This window comes from Labrus bergylta, chromosome 20, assembly GCF_963930695.1.
Source record: "Labrus bergylta chromosome 20, fLabBer1.1, whole genome shotgun sequence".
Lineage (NCBI taxonomy): Eukaryota > Metazoa > Chordata > Actinopteri > Labriformes > Labridae > Labrus > Labrus bergylta.
The window spans coordinates 18,348,869-18,366,318 of record NC_089214.1 but is presented as its reverse complement, the minus strand read 5'-3'; the positions used below and the strand labels follow the sequence as shown (position 1 = coordinate 18,366,318).

The window sequence follows — 17,450 nt, the reverse complement described above, 5'->3', positions numbered from 1 at the left end:
CTTATACAGAGTGATCAGAATGAAAATGACTTTCATCTGGAGATAAATTTATTGCTTCACACTCATACAATAAAGCCATACATTTGTACAAACAGTGGAAAAAGGGAGACAGTAACAATTCATATGAGCACATTAGAGGAACAACAGAAACTGAACACAATGCTAACAACAAAGGATGGTAAACCGTAACTCTTAAAATAATAAAACTTCAACATTTCATGCATGTTAGCAAATAAATTAAAAATTAACACTCAGAGGCTGAAAATTTGATAATAACTATATTAGATTGGTTGAAGTGCTGTTTTTAGATCAATTTCAGGAAAGGTCTCCATAAACTGTCCCATTTTCCACCTACAGTATAAAATCTAACATTTCTTCCTGGCTTTAGAGAGTGGAAGGATGTGCGAGGGCTACGAGCCAGAGATGGTTGCACTTATTTTGGCCTGCTGGTCTTGAGGAAGTGAGGTCATAGCTGCTTGGAAGTCGGCAGAGTGGTGCTGAGCAAATTCTTTCATCAGCATGGCCAAAATGTTCTGGGAGTCTGTGGCAGAAAGGTGAAAAAAACAACAACAGAAGATCAATAAAAAGCAATGTAACAGAAGAATGGTGATGAGTGTTATACAGAGACTGACTGAAGATGATCAGTGAGGGGAAAGAGATTGTATATTTTTGATTCTCTACGTTTTTCACTCAAAATGCCCAAACAAACGAGTTTGAGTATTCATATCACTTTAAAGCAACAATATGTCAAATCCATGTTAAAAAAAGTAGTTTCAAAGTCGTTCTAATACTACAACAACTTTCAACAGTGAGATTAGCACAGATCACCACGCTGTCTGCTTATAGCACTTTGTAAGTTTGGCAGTATAGACGTGTGTGCGGCTTTACGGCATGAGCCAGTTAGCTCGTCTCTGTTTGATACAATGGTTGAGGGCCAAGAGGAAGTATTGTTGTTGTTGATAACTGTATTGTTATCTGTGTTGTTGTCTCATGTTAAGCAGATTTACTGGGTGCCGTAAGACATTTTACCTAAGTTATGTCTCAGGTTTGCATACAAATAGATAAATAAAGCCATCTTAAGCCAAAACTCCGCCCCTCTGTTTGTCAACAAAAGCACATTGTCTGTGAGGGGGGGGTAGAACAGCACTGTGGGCTTCATGACAGTGCAGTTGCACTCAGAGACTTTTGGTGGGTGCCTAAACTCACCAAACTGAATTCCTATATATTGTTGCTTTAAGTGGGTGATTGAAAATAATAACGGGCTATTGATAATTCTGAATACTACCAAAGAAATCGTCACCTTCATCAACTTTCTTGTTGCCGAGGACATGTGGGGAAGAAGCCACTATGGGCTTCATAACCTTCACAACCTGAAAGTGAAAACACATTTAATATAACAATGTTTGACATCAGTGTCCAAGTCAATGGACCTATTGAACACAATAATGACCTCATACATTTAAGGGGCAAAAAATTCAGGATTGTCACAGAAGCTTTTATTATTACTTACAAACTAATTATTGTTATTTAATCTAATGTTCAAGTTTGTGTTCATTTCATCATCTCTTTGTTGGACTTAGGTCCATTTTATAACTTTTGTCAAAAGTCTTTAGGATTGCATGATCTACAGAATGAAAATATGCTTTATGTCTGCATGATGTGTTGAGGCAATGCTGTATATATATATATATATATATATATATAAATAATAAATTCTAAAAAAAGTGATTGGCCTAATCTGTATTCCAAATTTAAAGCACATGCTGGGAATCAAAACACTTTAAGAGCTGTTCCAGACTCAAAAACTAGAAACATCTTTTTTTCTAGGCTGATGTTTCAAAAAGAAAAATACAATCACTGACACTCCGCTTTCAGGCATGTGAAGAAGCAATGGAGAGTTTTTAACTATGAATACACCTCAAGTAATTCTACCTCTTGGCACAATGTCCCTATGAACTATCCTGAATATCAGAATTCAAACTAAACTGCAAATACAGTTTTCTGAAAAGCAGGAGAACAATTTTCTGTGCCTGATACGGGGCAGAAAGCATTTCATTTCTGTACTTGGTATTTTTGTCATGATTAGAGTGGCTTAGAGCCCAATGGAGCCATTATCCTAACACACATTACTCCACACAGAAATTGTAGAACCAGGTGTTATCGGTTTGTACTGTACCAGGGCAGGACTGTGTGTGTAGAGCATAGCCAGACAGCTGAACACAGTCTTGTTTTCCTCCATGTCTTCTTTAAGGGGCAGATTACCCACCAGAGCAGGAATTACCTGTCATTGAGCATATCATGTGAGACGAGTTTGTAATGAATTTCCTGTATCTGAGAATGTGTTGACAGCAGTACATAATGTTTACTGGCAAAAAAAAAAAGGCCACCTCAACTTAGTGGTGTAAGATGTAAGTATACCTGCTCAAGAGGGATGGCTTCCACGTTGCTCATGATCATCCTGCAGAGTGCACCACACAGGTTGTCAATCACCCTGGGGTCTGACTCTTTGGAGAGCATGTTAGAAAACACAGACAGCATCATGGGATAGTCTCTGGTGATTGCTTTACTAAGGAACAACCCAATGTGATGTATTCATTCACAACACACCCAGTACACACACTACCAGAAACACACAGGTCAGAAGGATACGATACAACGATGGATCCAGCGGCCTGAGCCAGACATCCCAGTCCAAATACGCTGTTGTTGCGAACTTCAGGGTCACTGTCCCTTACTCCGGCTACAAGCACAGGGAGCAAACGATTGGACAGTCTGCCTGCCACTCCTTGTCCCCCGGACACACTCACCAGGGCCTGCAGGACTTCACCAATCGTACCCAAAGAGAAGGACCGGTCTGCCACTGTGCATGTAGGTTTCTTTTGAAAGGAACAGAAAATGAATCAGTGTTTAGGCACAAAAATAAATCTTTTAAAACATTACCCTGGCTTATTGTCAAAGGTTTGTACCCTACACACGTTGGTCCTACACAAGTCCTTAGTTGTAGATTCTAGATGAGTGCTGTATTCCCAATGCACTGAAGTATGCAGACAGGAAGATGGAACAAATGATGATAAAAGAAGGTGCAACGCTTTTTATTTTTTTTTACAAAGTGTCTATAAAGATTTTTTTCCAACTAGTCAAATTAATTTTACATAGAAGCGTTTCAAAGTCAGAGTTTAAACTAGCTTAAACCTGTAGTTATAAAAGGTTTATATCCTTCTTGCTGCCATTATTCCTCCAAATCGTTCAGTTTGGAGCTGAAATGTGTCTGAATAATTCCACCTTTGTTGATATCTTGCTCTCAGTAGGCCAACACTCACAGCTTTGCTCATGATGAGAGGAAGCAGGTCGTTCAGGAAAGGGGCAAAGCTGTCTGCAGGTACGGAAGAAGCCACAAGGGGAATTCCCTCCCCAGCAAACTCTTGGAGCATGGCATCATACTCTGCCTGAAAAAGGAAGAAGACTTGGTAAATGGACAGTTATGAGGATAAAAGATGCCTCTGGTGACACTCAAGAATATATCGCTTTAATTTGAGCAGCCAACCTGTTGGTCTTCATCTTCAGCTTCATCACCACCACCATCCTGACAAACAGTCTAAACAGACAGAAAAAAACCCGGGCCTCATTCATTAAAGGTCATTGTGAAGAAAATTCACCCATGTGTTCTCATAAGGTTGTTGCAACAACACTGAGGAGCATTACTAGCATTTCAGTGCAGATATGCTGTAAACCATAGCGGCACATTCCATAGGACCAAATTTACAGACATTTGGTCTCCCATGTTACAGACAAAGTTAACTCCCTATCCCCATCAGTCTTCTCCTTAGCGTACCTTTTTCTTAAGGACATCACGGATGACATGGCTGATCTGTTTAAGGCGAGAAGGGTTTTTGAAAACCTCTTCTTTGCAAGTTTTGACGACATTGTTCAAGGTTTCCAACACGCCCATTACGACTTGGCGCTCAGGCTCTGTTCGCACAGCTTCCACAAAGCAAGGAAGCACCACATCCAGCAGCTTCAGTAGGGCTTGGGGAGGGATATAAGATGAGAAGAAGAGCAGATTAAGTAAATGTAAACAAAGGAAACATAACTCTTCAACACAAACTTACTAAATTAGCTGTCCTCTACCTTACTCTATGGAATAATAAATGGTCTGACAGTATTTATTTAAAGCAGATGAGCCCCACTCTAGCAGAAAGCAGCACCTGAAAATAGTAAAGGAAAGTAGAGTTCCTTAGGACAGAGGCTTTACCCTGGTAGTTGGCCTCAGTGGGATTGTCCCTCCAAACTAGGCACTGAGATCTGCAAAACTGGCCCATGGCTCCAAAGGCTGACCTGCGGACGTCCTCATGGGGAAACTAGAGTTAGAGAACATTAAGAGAGGATACAAAATGTATTAAGTTATAGCACTATACACAATGACTGTTGTATTACAGAGTAAATAAACAACAACAAATCCACAGGGTTAATGGTGTACTGAGAAGAAGTGTCAACCATTCTAGGTGATTTTTCCTGAATTTGACCCAGAGTTTGTTGATGAAAACTAAAGAAGGATGATATGAGGATGATACATCAGATTAGGTCGAATCAAGATAACTGGACTTTCTTTTTTATTTACAAAAAAGTTGCTTTACTGAATACACTTTAAAAGTGACTTCAGGCAAATATAAAAGTTCAAGAGTTCAGAGTTCAAGACTGGCTTTATCAATCTCCATACTGACACAGACCTGTAGAGACAAAATGTATACGCAAACACAGACCCCAGAGTGCCCTTTACAGAGCATTAGACAGAGAGGGACGACTGGAATGAGCAGCCAGACAGAATAACTCACATCTCTCAACTCGTAAACCTGCTGGAAGCTGGACTCCAAGAAGGGCTGGAAGGCAGCACTGCGAGGGAGAAACACAGCAATAACAATTAAGAACATACAAACACACACTCAATAGATAAGTCTCCATTAAGAAGAGTTACTATTGTGCCTATACATGAACATATGTATCAATGTGAGACAGTAAAATAAATTAAAAACTACCCATTTTTATTACCTATAATATTAAAATTTTGGACACAAACATATCTAATGACTGCAGGCTGTAATCCAGTGTGAATTTTTATGTTACCCAGTGCTGAAGGCAATCTCTCCCAGTGCCTCACAGGCATCTTCCTTCTCATCGATGTAGGCGTTTTCTACACTGAACCTAACAGGTGGAAAAGCAGAATCAGAGTATGAGCAGTCGTTTGCCAACACGTTAGTCAATATATATTCATGATGTTTACATGTGATGTACCCTGCAACATCATGAACATCTGTCTCAGGTTCCTCCTCCAGAATTTGATCACCAGCTTTCTCTTCATGGTCATCATCATCATCTTCATCCAGCAGGACAAATGTCTTGTCTTCCTCAAGGTGTGCCTCAATAGATGAGAGAGGATATCAAAAAGTAAATCACTATGTTTCCATGTACACTTTGGACAACGTGTATATTTGTGTTGTTTATAAGCTTAATACCGTTATCCCGTCATTGGACTTGAGGGCGAGCAGCATAACTGTTGTAATGGCAGTGAGGTGAGGAGTCAGGCACTCTGGACTAACTGTGGATACAGCAGAGTACAGAGTGTACCTGATAGAGGGAAGTGCAGGGAGAGGTGAAGGAATGGTTACATATAAAACAAGTTAATTACGATATCATTTATTATCTTCTATTTTTTCACCAAATACTAACAACAATAAGTTAATACATGTTTGTAATGAAACATACATATTTATTGGGTGTTTATTGTTTGGTAGTTTTTGCCTTTAACTGACACACACAACAACAATTGTACAAACTGAGTAACATACGTGCAACGCCTCAAGTCAGGATCATCAATGGTGTCAGTGAGGTTAAGGCCCAGCTGAACACACTCTGCAGCAAGAGGACTGAATACATCTTTACCGATGGTACGGGCTAGCACTGACAGAGTATCTAAGGACCAAAACAAAAAATATTGACATGCCTTGATCATTCCAGCTTTTTTTGTGAAATACAATATTTGCTTGTTGCTCTAACAGAGTCAAACAAAACTGACAAATGCAACCAGAGTAGATGTCATTTGCTAAAAATAAAGAAACATCAAATTTTTTCCTTCAGGTTTACTTACCCAAGGACTGAGTCTGCAGCAACCTCATCTCCTCTGTTGTGGTTGTCAAGAAGCCCTTCAGGCTTTCAATAACTGGTGGAAAGTAGGGAACCAGAAGCTCCTTTGCAGCACTGGCTGTTAAGAAAATAATTCACAATATGCCCATTTATTTTGACAAAGCAGATACCCCATTTATTTAGCAAATTGTAGGGGACAACAACGTTTCTTTCTTAGGTTCAATGGCAAACTGATGCTCAAGTGATCAGTTAAGTTGCTTTTGATTATTTTTAGAGGAAAACTGAACAATGCCGAAGTATGAAAAAAGACCTTAAACTTAATTTTAGGATTTTGAATAGAAAAAGCTTCTTACCAATGGCACCGATGGCAGACACAGCAAGCTCTTTTATTTTGAGGTTGTCCGTGTTGTTGAGGGCAGACAACATAGTTTCCATCAGGGTGGGCAGGTAAGGCTCAATATCTGATCCTGATTTGCAAAAAAAGAAAAGAAAAGGGGACAATTAGTATGCTGAATCTGTTATAGATGACAAAAGCCTGCGCTTAACAATGTATGATTCAACATTTTAAAGGGAGAATCAGAAGAAACCTTAAATAAGAAGCATAGTATCATAAAAGATTGATTTTCTTTCTTGCAATGTATGCTGATTGTTTTGTGCAAGTTGTTTCCAGATAACATGTTTTTGGACTTACCCAGGTTCTCCATAAAGTTCTCTAAGGCATAAAAAGCCTTGGTAACATGGCAAACATTGGCCTGGTTCAAGGATGACAGGTAGCCCAGCAGCAAAGGCATCAACTCTGCACAGTACTTGCTGACTTCAGGCTGGAAAGAAATTAAGGGGAAAAAACTGAAGAACAGGGTTTTTTTTTTTAAACTTTTTTTCAATGAACTACTTAAGAAGTAACATGTATCAAATTGAGTGAATGACAAGAGATTAGATATTTGACTACATTTTTTCTTCACTCCCACATAAAGTTTAAAATATTAATCACCTTTTAAAAAAGAAATTCTTAATAATAAATCGAAGAGTCTGTGAGAGGTGCAGGTCGACTAACCTGTAAATGTTCAGAGAACTGTCCAAGGGCAAAAAGGCTGGCACTGCGTACCACCTGATTACTATCAGAAAGACTCTGGCAGACCGTCTGCAGCACTGATGACAGCATCCTTCAACAGAAGTGACAAAGGGTTATCCCAATCAATCAGTCATTATTTGTAAAGTGTCAACTCATAACAAGTGTTATCTCAAGACACTTTTTCAAAATGAAAGAAAGAAAGAAAGAGGCATGGATTTTTTTCACAAACTTGGTACGTATGTAGTCAGCACATCCTTCAGCCAGTACAGCAAGACACAGGAGACCACCCTTCTTCTGGTAGGGATTATCACTGGCAAGGCAGGCATGAGTGAATGGCATCTATAACACAGGACACAAGGATTTTTATGGACAAGAGGAGGGTGACTGATTCAGGTTCGTTTAATGATTCAAATCTGCTTTTAGTGATTCCTTTAAATCACTGAGTTACATCATTCAACTACTTGCCAAACACAACAGCCAAGAAAACAAAATTTAACAAAATCTCTCTAATTTACAGATGTGGGTTGTTAACAAAGGCCTTACGATGACTTACCAGTTGTTGAAAAAGTTTTTCAGGAGGCATATGGAGGGCCATGGTGTCGATTATCTGGAAATAACCCAAAAACACCTCATAGAGTTTAGAATTTCTTGCAAATCTCATTCAAGTTGTTGCAAAGGCCAAATTCTTAAACAAATTTAGAACATATACTGACTAAAATAACATTTGATACCTGAGCAGCACAGTGTTTGGGATTCTCATTGTCTGTGCCATCTCCACTCTCATCCTCCTCATCATCTGGATCCTGCTCACCAGGTGGGGGGGCCGCAACCAGCACAGGGAAAATGGCCTGCAGGATGGGATTCAGCAGCTTCTGCTTCATCACCGTCTACATAGAACAGGGAAAGACCGAGATCTTCATTGTTGTTGTTTTTAATAAAACAACATTCCTTAGCCTAGCTGATAGTTTGTGAAGGTAGACAGATACCCAAATGTATATTCTCTCTTCTTTTTTGCATTCAATCAATCATAAGTAACACAAATTCACCAGATCTGAATATAGTGTTAAAAAATAAAATATACAACATTTAGGCTTTGAAATGTGGGCAGTTAATGCTATGTACATTTTTAAAGGATTTTTGGGGTGGCTTAGTAGAGTAGAAAACCAGGTAGACAGAGAGAGTGGGGAATGACATACAAGAAAGGAGCCACAGGTCGGACTTGAACCCGGGCCGTCCGCTTCATGACAATAACCGTAGTACACAGCACACAACCTAACCACGAGGCCATCTGTGTCACATATGAGCTGTTTTACTCCACTATGATAAAAGAAGAAGATTTGGTGATGCTATGGCACATATACAGAAATATCCCAGAATTTTTAAATGACAAACTCGAGCGGTAGGAGGGGGAATTTAGTTAGTTCAGCGATCTTGGGTGATTCTATACGGATCAAAAAAAGATTCAACAACGGTTGTCAAATATACTAAGCCAGCTCTTGGGAGACCTGCAGAGTATATGTGTGGGAGACAATGTCATACATAATTCTAGTCTCATGAGGTAAACATTTCAGGTAGGAAAATACAGAATTCCGGATAAATCGGGAAAAATCCCATCCCTTAATATTACAGGGGGAGAGGAAACTCATTTCACAGCAGCTGATGGGGGACATTACCTTGCTCTTCAGCTTGATCAGAAAGATGATACAAGAGAGTGCTTTCACACGCAAGGAGTCGTTCAGAGTGACGTCACCACCAGCCTGAAACAAACATTTACATAGAGTTCTGAAGTGTTATCTTATTTGAAGCCATATAAATAAAATCTTGAAGTTCAAAATAAATGTAATAATCAACATTGAAAATTAAAGACAACCATTTAGTTCCCACCTCCAAACAGAAGTGGACCATATCAGCCATGTGAGGGACAATAATGGACACCTCACTCTCCATGAGCTCATTAAACACTTCCATGGCCTCACTAGCTTTGTCCTGTAAACAAACATACAGATATCCATTAAAACCATTTATGTAAAAACATAAACATTCATTATTTTAACATAAATCAATTTACCTGATCTGCCTTGATTAGATGTTTCAAAGCAACAATCACACTTGGAATGATAGATCGCATCTGGCTCTGTAAGGCAGCAAAATCCCTTTAGTCTTTAAAAGGTGTCTTCAACATGTTCAAAATTGCAATTTAAGATACAGTTTATGTCACTGAAGATTGCACTATGTATACATATATACTTCATCTTTGATTTATCAATAGTTAATGCATCACTTAAACCAGTAACACTGTCTCACCATCTCTTCTGTGCCAGTGTATGCAGTGATTGCTGTGAGGGAGAGGATGCAGTAGTACACGGCTGTTGGGTTGTTGTGGTCCTGTAGTACAGTGCTGAACAGCTGGAGGAGCTGGCAGTAGTGAGGCTTGAAAGGCTCGGGGTTGGACTCAATCACTTTATTCAGCAGCAGAAGACCAATCTGTTAGAAACAAAGTGTTCATTTTCAAATGTTTTTTTCACAATGAGAAACAATTGATATATGAATTAGTGGGTAACCACAATGGGTAAATAGGCTATCATGCGAAAAGGCCATTGCACTACAAGTCAGTTTTTTTTGTCCAAAATTGACGCACGTTAAAAAAAAGAAACAGTGCGCCTATAGCCTAGTGGTTAAGTCTTGATTGCCCCATGTACGGAGGATATAGGCCCTTTGCTGCATGTCATCCCCCACTCTCTCCTCCCAACATCGAATTAGGGATCCAAAAAACTAATCCGGGAAAAAAAACGGACTCAGTGTGCAAAGGCCTTAAGTCTTATTACAAACATTTCTAGTTTTTTTTTATAAATCCCAGGATACCTGTCTATCATTAGGGTTGCTGCTTTTGGTGGATTGATTGAGCAGCTGAAGTAGAGCAGGCCAGCTGTCCGGTGTCTCATGCTTTACCATCACAGCACACAGCTGGGAGAGGGAGTGCTGCACTGTGTGCCTGCAAAATAAAAGATTCATGGGCATAAATGGACGTGTATGACTTTTCCAACTCATATGCACATGTATGGCCATCAAACTTCAGGTAACATTGAAAGTGTAATTTACATCAATAGAAGAAAACTGGATGATTTAGACCAGCTCATTATTGATGTAAAGTCAAACTAGCTTACTCTGTTTCCTGCATGAAGGCCTGCAACACCACCACCTTGAGGCTGTGTGGGGAAAAACAATCACAATTACAACCCTGTTTCCACCCAATGTTCATTTCAACAACGTAAAATGATCCAGCACAAAGTGAATAGAGAACCTCTCTCTGTCGTTGGGGCTGATCTTCTTCCAGTGTTTCTTCACTCTTAACCTCAGCATCACTGCAGCCGACTGACGGTTCTAAGAGGTCAAATCAGTTACAGGTAGTTTATAAAGATTCACACATGGGGGAGGGGGGCAAGCGCTGACACAGACAATCTCTCTCTGTCAGATACAACACAATACCTGCGGGGTCTGTGAGCCGCTCATCACAGCACACAGAGCTGGTATAATCCCCGGGTTTTTAAAAGCCTGTTTCAGCTGGGCTGTGGCCTAAAGGGAGATCAAACAGACAGGTCACCACAAATACTTTACTGTACAGATACCCTTTATGGATAAAGCATCACAAAGTCACATCACATTGTTATTTTTATTCCTCTATGAAGATATAAAGATCAAAATGTGTCTTAACCGACAGATGACAACAGTTAGATCGACCGGTAAAACCCGTTAACCGAAAGTTTTCTCGGTAAATTAACAAAGTTAACAAAGTGTTTCGTTACCTGCTGAATGACTGCATTGTCAGGCTGTGTCAGCTGTGACAGAATGTGTTCAAGTTCCTCTGTCATCTCGACAGATCCGCGTTTACCTCCGGATGAACTGTTAACCTTAATATTTTAACTAAACCAGATTAATTAGTTTTTCTTCCGTGCAGCGGAAATATCCGACGACGTCCCGACACTACACCTGTCAGGTAAACAGAGTGTGTAAAGTGTGTGAACAGGTTTGAGCTGTCTGTCGATGAAGAGTCAGTAACGTTACTTTGACTGATTCAAACAGCACCCTGCGGGTCCGTTAGCGCTTCAACTGCCAGCACGCGGAGCAGAACCGGCCCGGAGCTCCATGTGAGTTCACTTAAAGAAACCGGAACCGATCAGTGTGATTACTACAAACAGCGACGACTACCGGAGAGGAGGACATCATGTAACTTCATTTAAAAAATATTCCAAATTAAACTTGGACACGTTTAAGATGTAAATAAAGAACTTTCAATAACATTTATCTGATATTTATTTTAAGATAAATAAACACAGCTACAGGTCGTCAGATACAAAGGTGGGCGGACTGCAGTAGATTACATCAAGATTAATTTACACTGTTAAAATAAGATAATCCTTTATTTATCCCACAACGGGGAAATTTACATTGTTACAGCAGCAAAGAGGAAAGACTGCAAACAAAACGTGAACACAGTACAATTTAAATAAAAAAAGAAAAATTAAGAATGTACAAAAAAATAGATTAAAAAAATTCAAAATAGATCAGCTATTTGACAGAAGTGTGGTCCGTAATATTCAGTGTAGCACACAGTGCACATAAAGTGTAACATGCTATTGCAGTGGTTTGATAAACATAATATAACATTAATATAACATTATTATTGCACAAAGTCAGAGTGAATTGTCCAGTTGTGTGTGTTTTGTGATCTACTGGGAGCAGGCTTGGTTAAACAGTCTGACTTGCAGCAGAAAGGAAGAACCTGCGGTATATGGAGTGGTGTCAACTTAAATCTATTGTTGTTTTAAAATATTTAGTGGTAGGTAATGTTGAATTGTATTGCCTTTCAGATAGTGGTGTTTAATTTGCCTACCCTTTGTGTTTTAAGAGTCATGCAAATATTTTTTGTAGTGATTATCCCAATTGTTTCATTTCCTTGAGTAATCAGCCAATGTTTTAGAAATAGGTAAAATCTTTATTTGACAAGCATGCACATTTATATAAAGTTTACATAAACCAGTGAATGGGAAACATATTTAATAGTGAGTATAGTTTTACTTATGATAATTTGGTTGATATTTCTAAATTGTTGGCTTTTACTGGTGCAGCCTTATATTTGTGGGTGTAGGTCGGGTTGGGAAAGAGTTCCCATAAGATGCAGGCTGGAGTAGGTACTCACACACTTCTCAGGTATAACAAGAGAGACTGATTGTCTTGCACTTCACGCACCAATAACAACGACTGACAACACAGCTCACTTCATCTTCACTAGTCTGCACTGTTTAAGAAAGAAACACACACAAACGTATCATGTAACTTGTCCTATGAAGACCATAAGCTGTCTATTTCAGCATTCGTTTTTGAGACACTTTAACATCTACCATGTAATTGGTTTACTGTTTTAGATACTTCATGGACAGGTTAAACACCTTCCAAAGATATACTGCCAGAAGGTTCTTTTTTCTCTAACCGTGATTTTACAAAACTCACAATACCACACATTTAACACGCCTTACCATCAAAGGCCAGTCTGCAATACCCTTAGCACATACCAATGCTAATGAACGGCACACATGCTTACCCAACCCCTATACACACCCAAACTATCATCTCCCCTTCTGTATATCTTGGCCCATTCAAGATCACACAAACACGCCCTTTCCAGGCAGAGATCAGTGGAAATGCTAATGTTCCTATTACGCTCCCTGTTCTCGTAGCATTACATCACTAATTGACTCATTACCAAGTCAATACAACCAAGTAGGGGGAACACAAACAACCACTTGGACTGTAGCATGCAGGCTAATCTGGTCATCTTTGTGAAAAGAAATGCAAATAGAGGTTAAAGCTGTGTATGTCAACATGTCCGTCCAAGTTGAAGGAACGCTGGGACTTGTAGCTGGTCTCTGTCTATGATAACATACACAGAAAATACTCATTTATTGCTACATGTGTGTTTTAAAATCATGTTTCAGGCTGAGTATCACGTCTGACAAGTTATAGTCTGTGGAATACCTCACTGGATCAACTGCCTTCAATAAATGTGTAAAGTCATAAACAATAACAAACGAGGGACAATTAGTTCATCATATAATAATCATGCTTGTGACAGAAAAATATGTGAAGTCTCCTGTTCGAGGAAAGGAAATAAGATGGTTAAATTATAATTAATCACGCCATAATTTGAACTAAACAGATTCCACTTGTTTGAAAAGCAGATTGTTTGCCTATTAGGTAACATGTGAGCTACACATTTTTCTTTGTTTAGCCGCCTTAAGTTACAATTTGAGGTGCTGATGTGGTGGTGGTGGTGGGGGGGTTACAGAGGACGGGTTTTATATAACAATCATGAGGGCACTAAAACCCTTCCATGCTTAGTGTCCTTCTTGCAGTGTGATTATATATCATATGCTCATCTTATTTTCATTCTCAGGGAGTTGGAGAATGCCCTGTCCTTTTTAGGGTGGGTATAAAAAATGTTCTCATAGCAAAATGCCCCATAAACAAACAAACAAGAACCACCAACAGTGGTACCATCAGAGCCCCTCAAACAAAGTCTCAAATCAATTACAAATATTTCATGTGGACCGAACTATCTTGCCAATATCAATTTCTCTAATTTAATTAACTCAGTAATTTATCAAATGATTTAATCCCCCAAAGTGTAAGTCTACTAGATGCTGTAATGCACATGTAGCCTATTACCCCACACCACTGAGGCCAACCAAGAGAGTTTTACTGCCTCAAGGATTTGATCAAGCATGGACCAGCCTTGACTTTACAATAAAGACTTAAACAAGGTTCAAATAGTGCAAAATCTTATTCTAATCGAATTAATGTGTGGCATTATAATCTACCTAAACTGTGATACCAAGACATGACTTTCAATAAAAAAAAAAAAAAGTTACGAGTAATTATAGATATTTTATGTAATTTAAACATTACCAAATTCAACATGGACAAATTGTTTTCCTGTTAAACTTCAAATAGAACATTTAAAAAGAAAGTCGCTGCCGGGTATAACGTGATTGCCGCCCACGGAGGGATCACTGCAGAGATTGGCTGAGATCTGAACACCTACATCCCTGCCCACACCCACTCGCCTCTTTATAAACAGCCTCCGGGAGGCAACGCGCAATTTTTAAATGTTAGCTGGCCTGACTGGACAGTTACTGGGTCGCTCTACCACCGAGGTTCTCCAGGCTTGTCCTGCATACTTTCTTTTTATTTTTTAATTGCACCCTTGCCATCATCTTTTCCCTGCGGTTTTTTAGTTGTTTTTAATTCACACCACGGTGTTTCATGAACGATGGCAGACTGGAAGTCCCAGATAACTTACAACTATAACCCTTCATACCATGCCTATGCCTACGGCCTCATGTACCAACCCGGGTCTGAGCAGAATCAGGGGAACCTTAGCACCTGGGGAGAACCTGGAGATGTGGGCAATTACAATCCAGGGGTAACACAGGCCTATTACTCCACCAGGACCCGGGAAGAGTCTCCGCCTCGCAGTCCAGAGGACCAGGTCGTGAACGGCCATTGTCACTACCAGGGTTCAGGGGTCGTGTACCTTGGAGACTCACAGACGAGCCGGCTAATCTTGGCCGGGCAACACCGGGCTGCCTACGATGTACGGGAACACGAAGCAAGGCGTGCCGGCTGCGATTCAACCAGTGACTCCGAAGCGCACACCTCACCAGGTGTTTTATCTTACACCGAGCTAGCACTGTCAACATTTCAGCTCAACTAACAGCAGAGATAGACTAACTTTTATTTAAGTTAGCGCGGACCATGGTTATTATAATCTTCTAAAACCTAAAATTATAATAGCATGTGTCGGTGCTTACATGTAGCTGGCTGCTAAAAAAGAGAAATTCATCCATCAGATTTGGCAACGGTTCCTTATCCGGTTCCATCTTGGTTGTGACAAAATTATCCCGCCAATTAATTTTCCAAATCCCGAGCGATCTCGCGATAGAATTTGGAATAAGGAAAACGCTGGCTTTCTGCTTTTTTTGGTGGGCTTTTAAAAAAAATATAATTTTATTATTTAATTTAAATATTTTGAGTAATAATCTGGTCAATCTATGATCTGTAGCAACCAAAGACCTTGAGACTGACTGGAGGCCCGTTTTGTTTCCTCCTCACACAGATTCATGGAGTTCTAGCAGCAGAGAAGGAAGTCTTCCCCAGTCAGACCGGTCAGACCCCGTGTCTTGGGCAAAGAAAGAAGTTGATGATGAGACTAGCAGCAGAAGCCCTGATGCAAGTGAGGATATTTCCAGCTCTCTCATGGAGGAGTCAAGGACCTTTGTCATTAAAGAAAACCACAGCACCAACAACACTGCCTCTTTACATGCACCGATAGTCGCCGCCCCAAAGTGTCCAAGCACTAGTGCTACAAATACCCCTAAAGGAAAAGTCCGGGCAGCCTTCTCAGAGAGCCAGATGAATACTCTTGTTCAGCGCTTCAGTTTGCAGAGGTACCTTACCCCAGCTGAGATGAAGAACCTAGCAGAAATGACAGGTCTGACATACAAACAGGTGAGGGGTTACATTACATTTCATGCCCTTGGCATATATATTTTTTATGTATGTATATGTAATGCAACTTAATCTGCTTGTTTTTAAGGTTAAGACATGGTTTCAGAATCGAAGAATGAAGTTAAGGAGGCACCAGAAGGACAACGGCTGGGCTTCAGAGCGCTACACCGCCAACAAGGAAAGCCCAGTACATGCACCCATCTTCCACAACATGCCTCCACATCTCCCACCTGTAAGTAGATACTATTAACCAGAATGTGACACAATTTGTAAGCTTGGTTTCCTATGTGCAATTTCATATTAAATATATTCATATTTTGGAGAAAATGTGGCATTTGAAATAGAAGTGTGGCAAAAACCTGAATGTAACTGGATTAAGAGAAGTAAGTTATAAGAGGGATGCATACATTGTTTATATTCAGTGATAAGCAGGATCTGACCGTTGTGCTGCCCAGGTTTCCTGTTAATATAATGACAGAGAAACAGTGGCTGGTACATAGATCAACTCGTCTATATTGGAGGCCTAACCCTAGTCTGGTTCAGGCTTTAAAGGCAAGACGAAACACAATATCTAATGTAATGTGGGGCTTTCAATTGTCAGTATAAACCTAAGCTAGATTCTGAACCATGTCTGCCTGTCTTCCAGTATCAAGGAGAAGGCCGACCCCAGCTCAAGGAACATTACAATCAGCACATTATGGAAGCAGCATTCAAGAAGACTGCTCCCCAGAACCTGGCCTTCTATTTGGCTGCTATGAGCTCTACAGCTGGGTCTGCTGGCTACCCCTCCTGGTCCTCTGGCTCATCCCAGGCTGGAATGCCTACCAAGCCCCAGGGGACTGGCTGGTCCATGCCGCCGGGTGTTGGTCATTATGAATTCAACCACAGTGCATTCAACTCAGCCTCTGCAAATAACGCTGGACACGACACCAGCTTTGAAGGAAAAGATGGGGAGCCTGTCAATGTCCGCAGCTGCATCACATCAGCCATAGTGAAGAATGTCAGCCAGTAGTATAAGCTGATTGTGTGCATTTCTGTATATGTTACCCAACAGTCATGTTTATATTTTTCTATTCAAGTTTCCTGACTGCAGTTTGTAATTAGCTGAGGTGCCTTTTGTCAGGTTGGTTGTACATAGGCCTTGTTCATACTTCCTGTTTGACTTTTTATCTGAAGTTCTATTTTTATATTCAACTATTTAATGTATGTCAGTGTGCTCTTTGCGCTTGGTGATGCAAGATGTGTCCAAGTTACACGCATTCTTGTGTTGCGTTATTTTTTTAAAACTGTTTTAAGCCAGAGTACTGATACACATCTTATGTGCACACTGTTCCATGAATTTTTTTTGTATAATTACAGGTTCACTTCAACAACTGGAGTTTTTGCAAGTTTCTGGGTTTTACAGAAGGCATGATACTGTGGTAATATTCATTTATGCATCAACTTCATCCCAATTGTTCGAGGGATAAATTGTGTGACAATACATGGAAATCACTGATAAGGTTGTGGCAAAGTGAGAAACATTTTGCAATCAAGCAGTTAAGAGTATTGGTGCAGTTTGTCAAATTTGCAATAAACATAGCCAAAGGTTCTACTCGGAGTGCTGTTGTGTCATCAGTTATGTACATTTATATATACTATGCACTGTTTTCAGCTGATCGTAAATTATTAAATA

The 17,450-nt window shown here is 40.0% G+C and overlaps 2 protein-coding genes across 2 annotated transcripts; one reads left to right on the top strand and one right to left on the bottom strand.

Annotated features, from left to right (window-relative positions):
• Positions 1–26: 26 nt before the first annotated feature.
• ipo4 (importin 4) lies at positions 27–11,364 on the bottom strand. Its single transcript, XM_020641636.3, has 30 exons — positions 11,014–11,364; positions 10,697–10,783; positions 10,512–10,591; positions 10,375–10,416; positions 10,073–10,202; positions 9,515–9,694; positions 9,279–9,344; positions 9,095–9,196; positions 8,884–8,967; positions 7,942–8,097; positions 7,764–7,817; positions 7,440–7,549; positions 7,193–7,301; positions 6,830–6,959; positions 6,492–6,605; positions 6,143–6,256; positions 5,844–5,967; positions 5,511–5,622; positions 5,290–5,414; positions 5,122–5,199; positions 4,833–4,890; positions 4,253–4,358; positions 3,833–4,026; positions 3,545–3,595; positions 3,321–3,446; positions 2,650–2,876; positions 2,419–2,551; positions 2,177–2,281; positions 1,301–1,370; positions 27–541 (listed from the first exon to the last, which is right to left on the bottom strand). The coding sequence occupies exons 1-30, from the start codon at positions 11,077–11,079 to the stop codon at positions 411–413; spliced, it is 3,264 nt and encodes a 1,087-aa protein (XP_020497292.2). The 5' UTR covers positions 11,080–11,364; the 3' UTR covers positions 27–410.
• A 2,998-nt stretch (positions 11,365–14,362) lies between these two features.
• On the top strand, positions 14,363–17,375 carry nanog (nanog homeobox). Its single transcript, XM_020641647.3, has 4 exons — positions 14,363–14,931; positions 15,384–15,775; positions 15,864–16,007; positions 16,422–17,375. Exons 1-4 carry the CDS (start codon positions 14,538–14,540, stop codon positions 16,785–16,787), a joined length of 1,296 nt encoding a protein of 431 aa, XP_020497303.2. The 5' UTR covers positions 14,363–14,537; the 3' UTR covers positions 16,788–17,375.
• Positions 17,376–17,450: the final 75 nt, after the last annotated feature.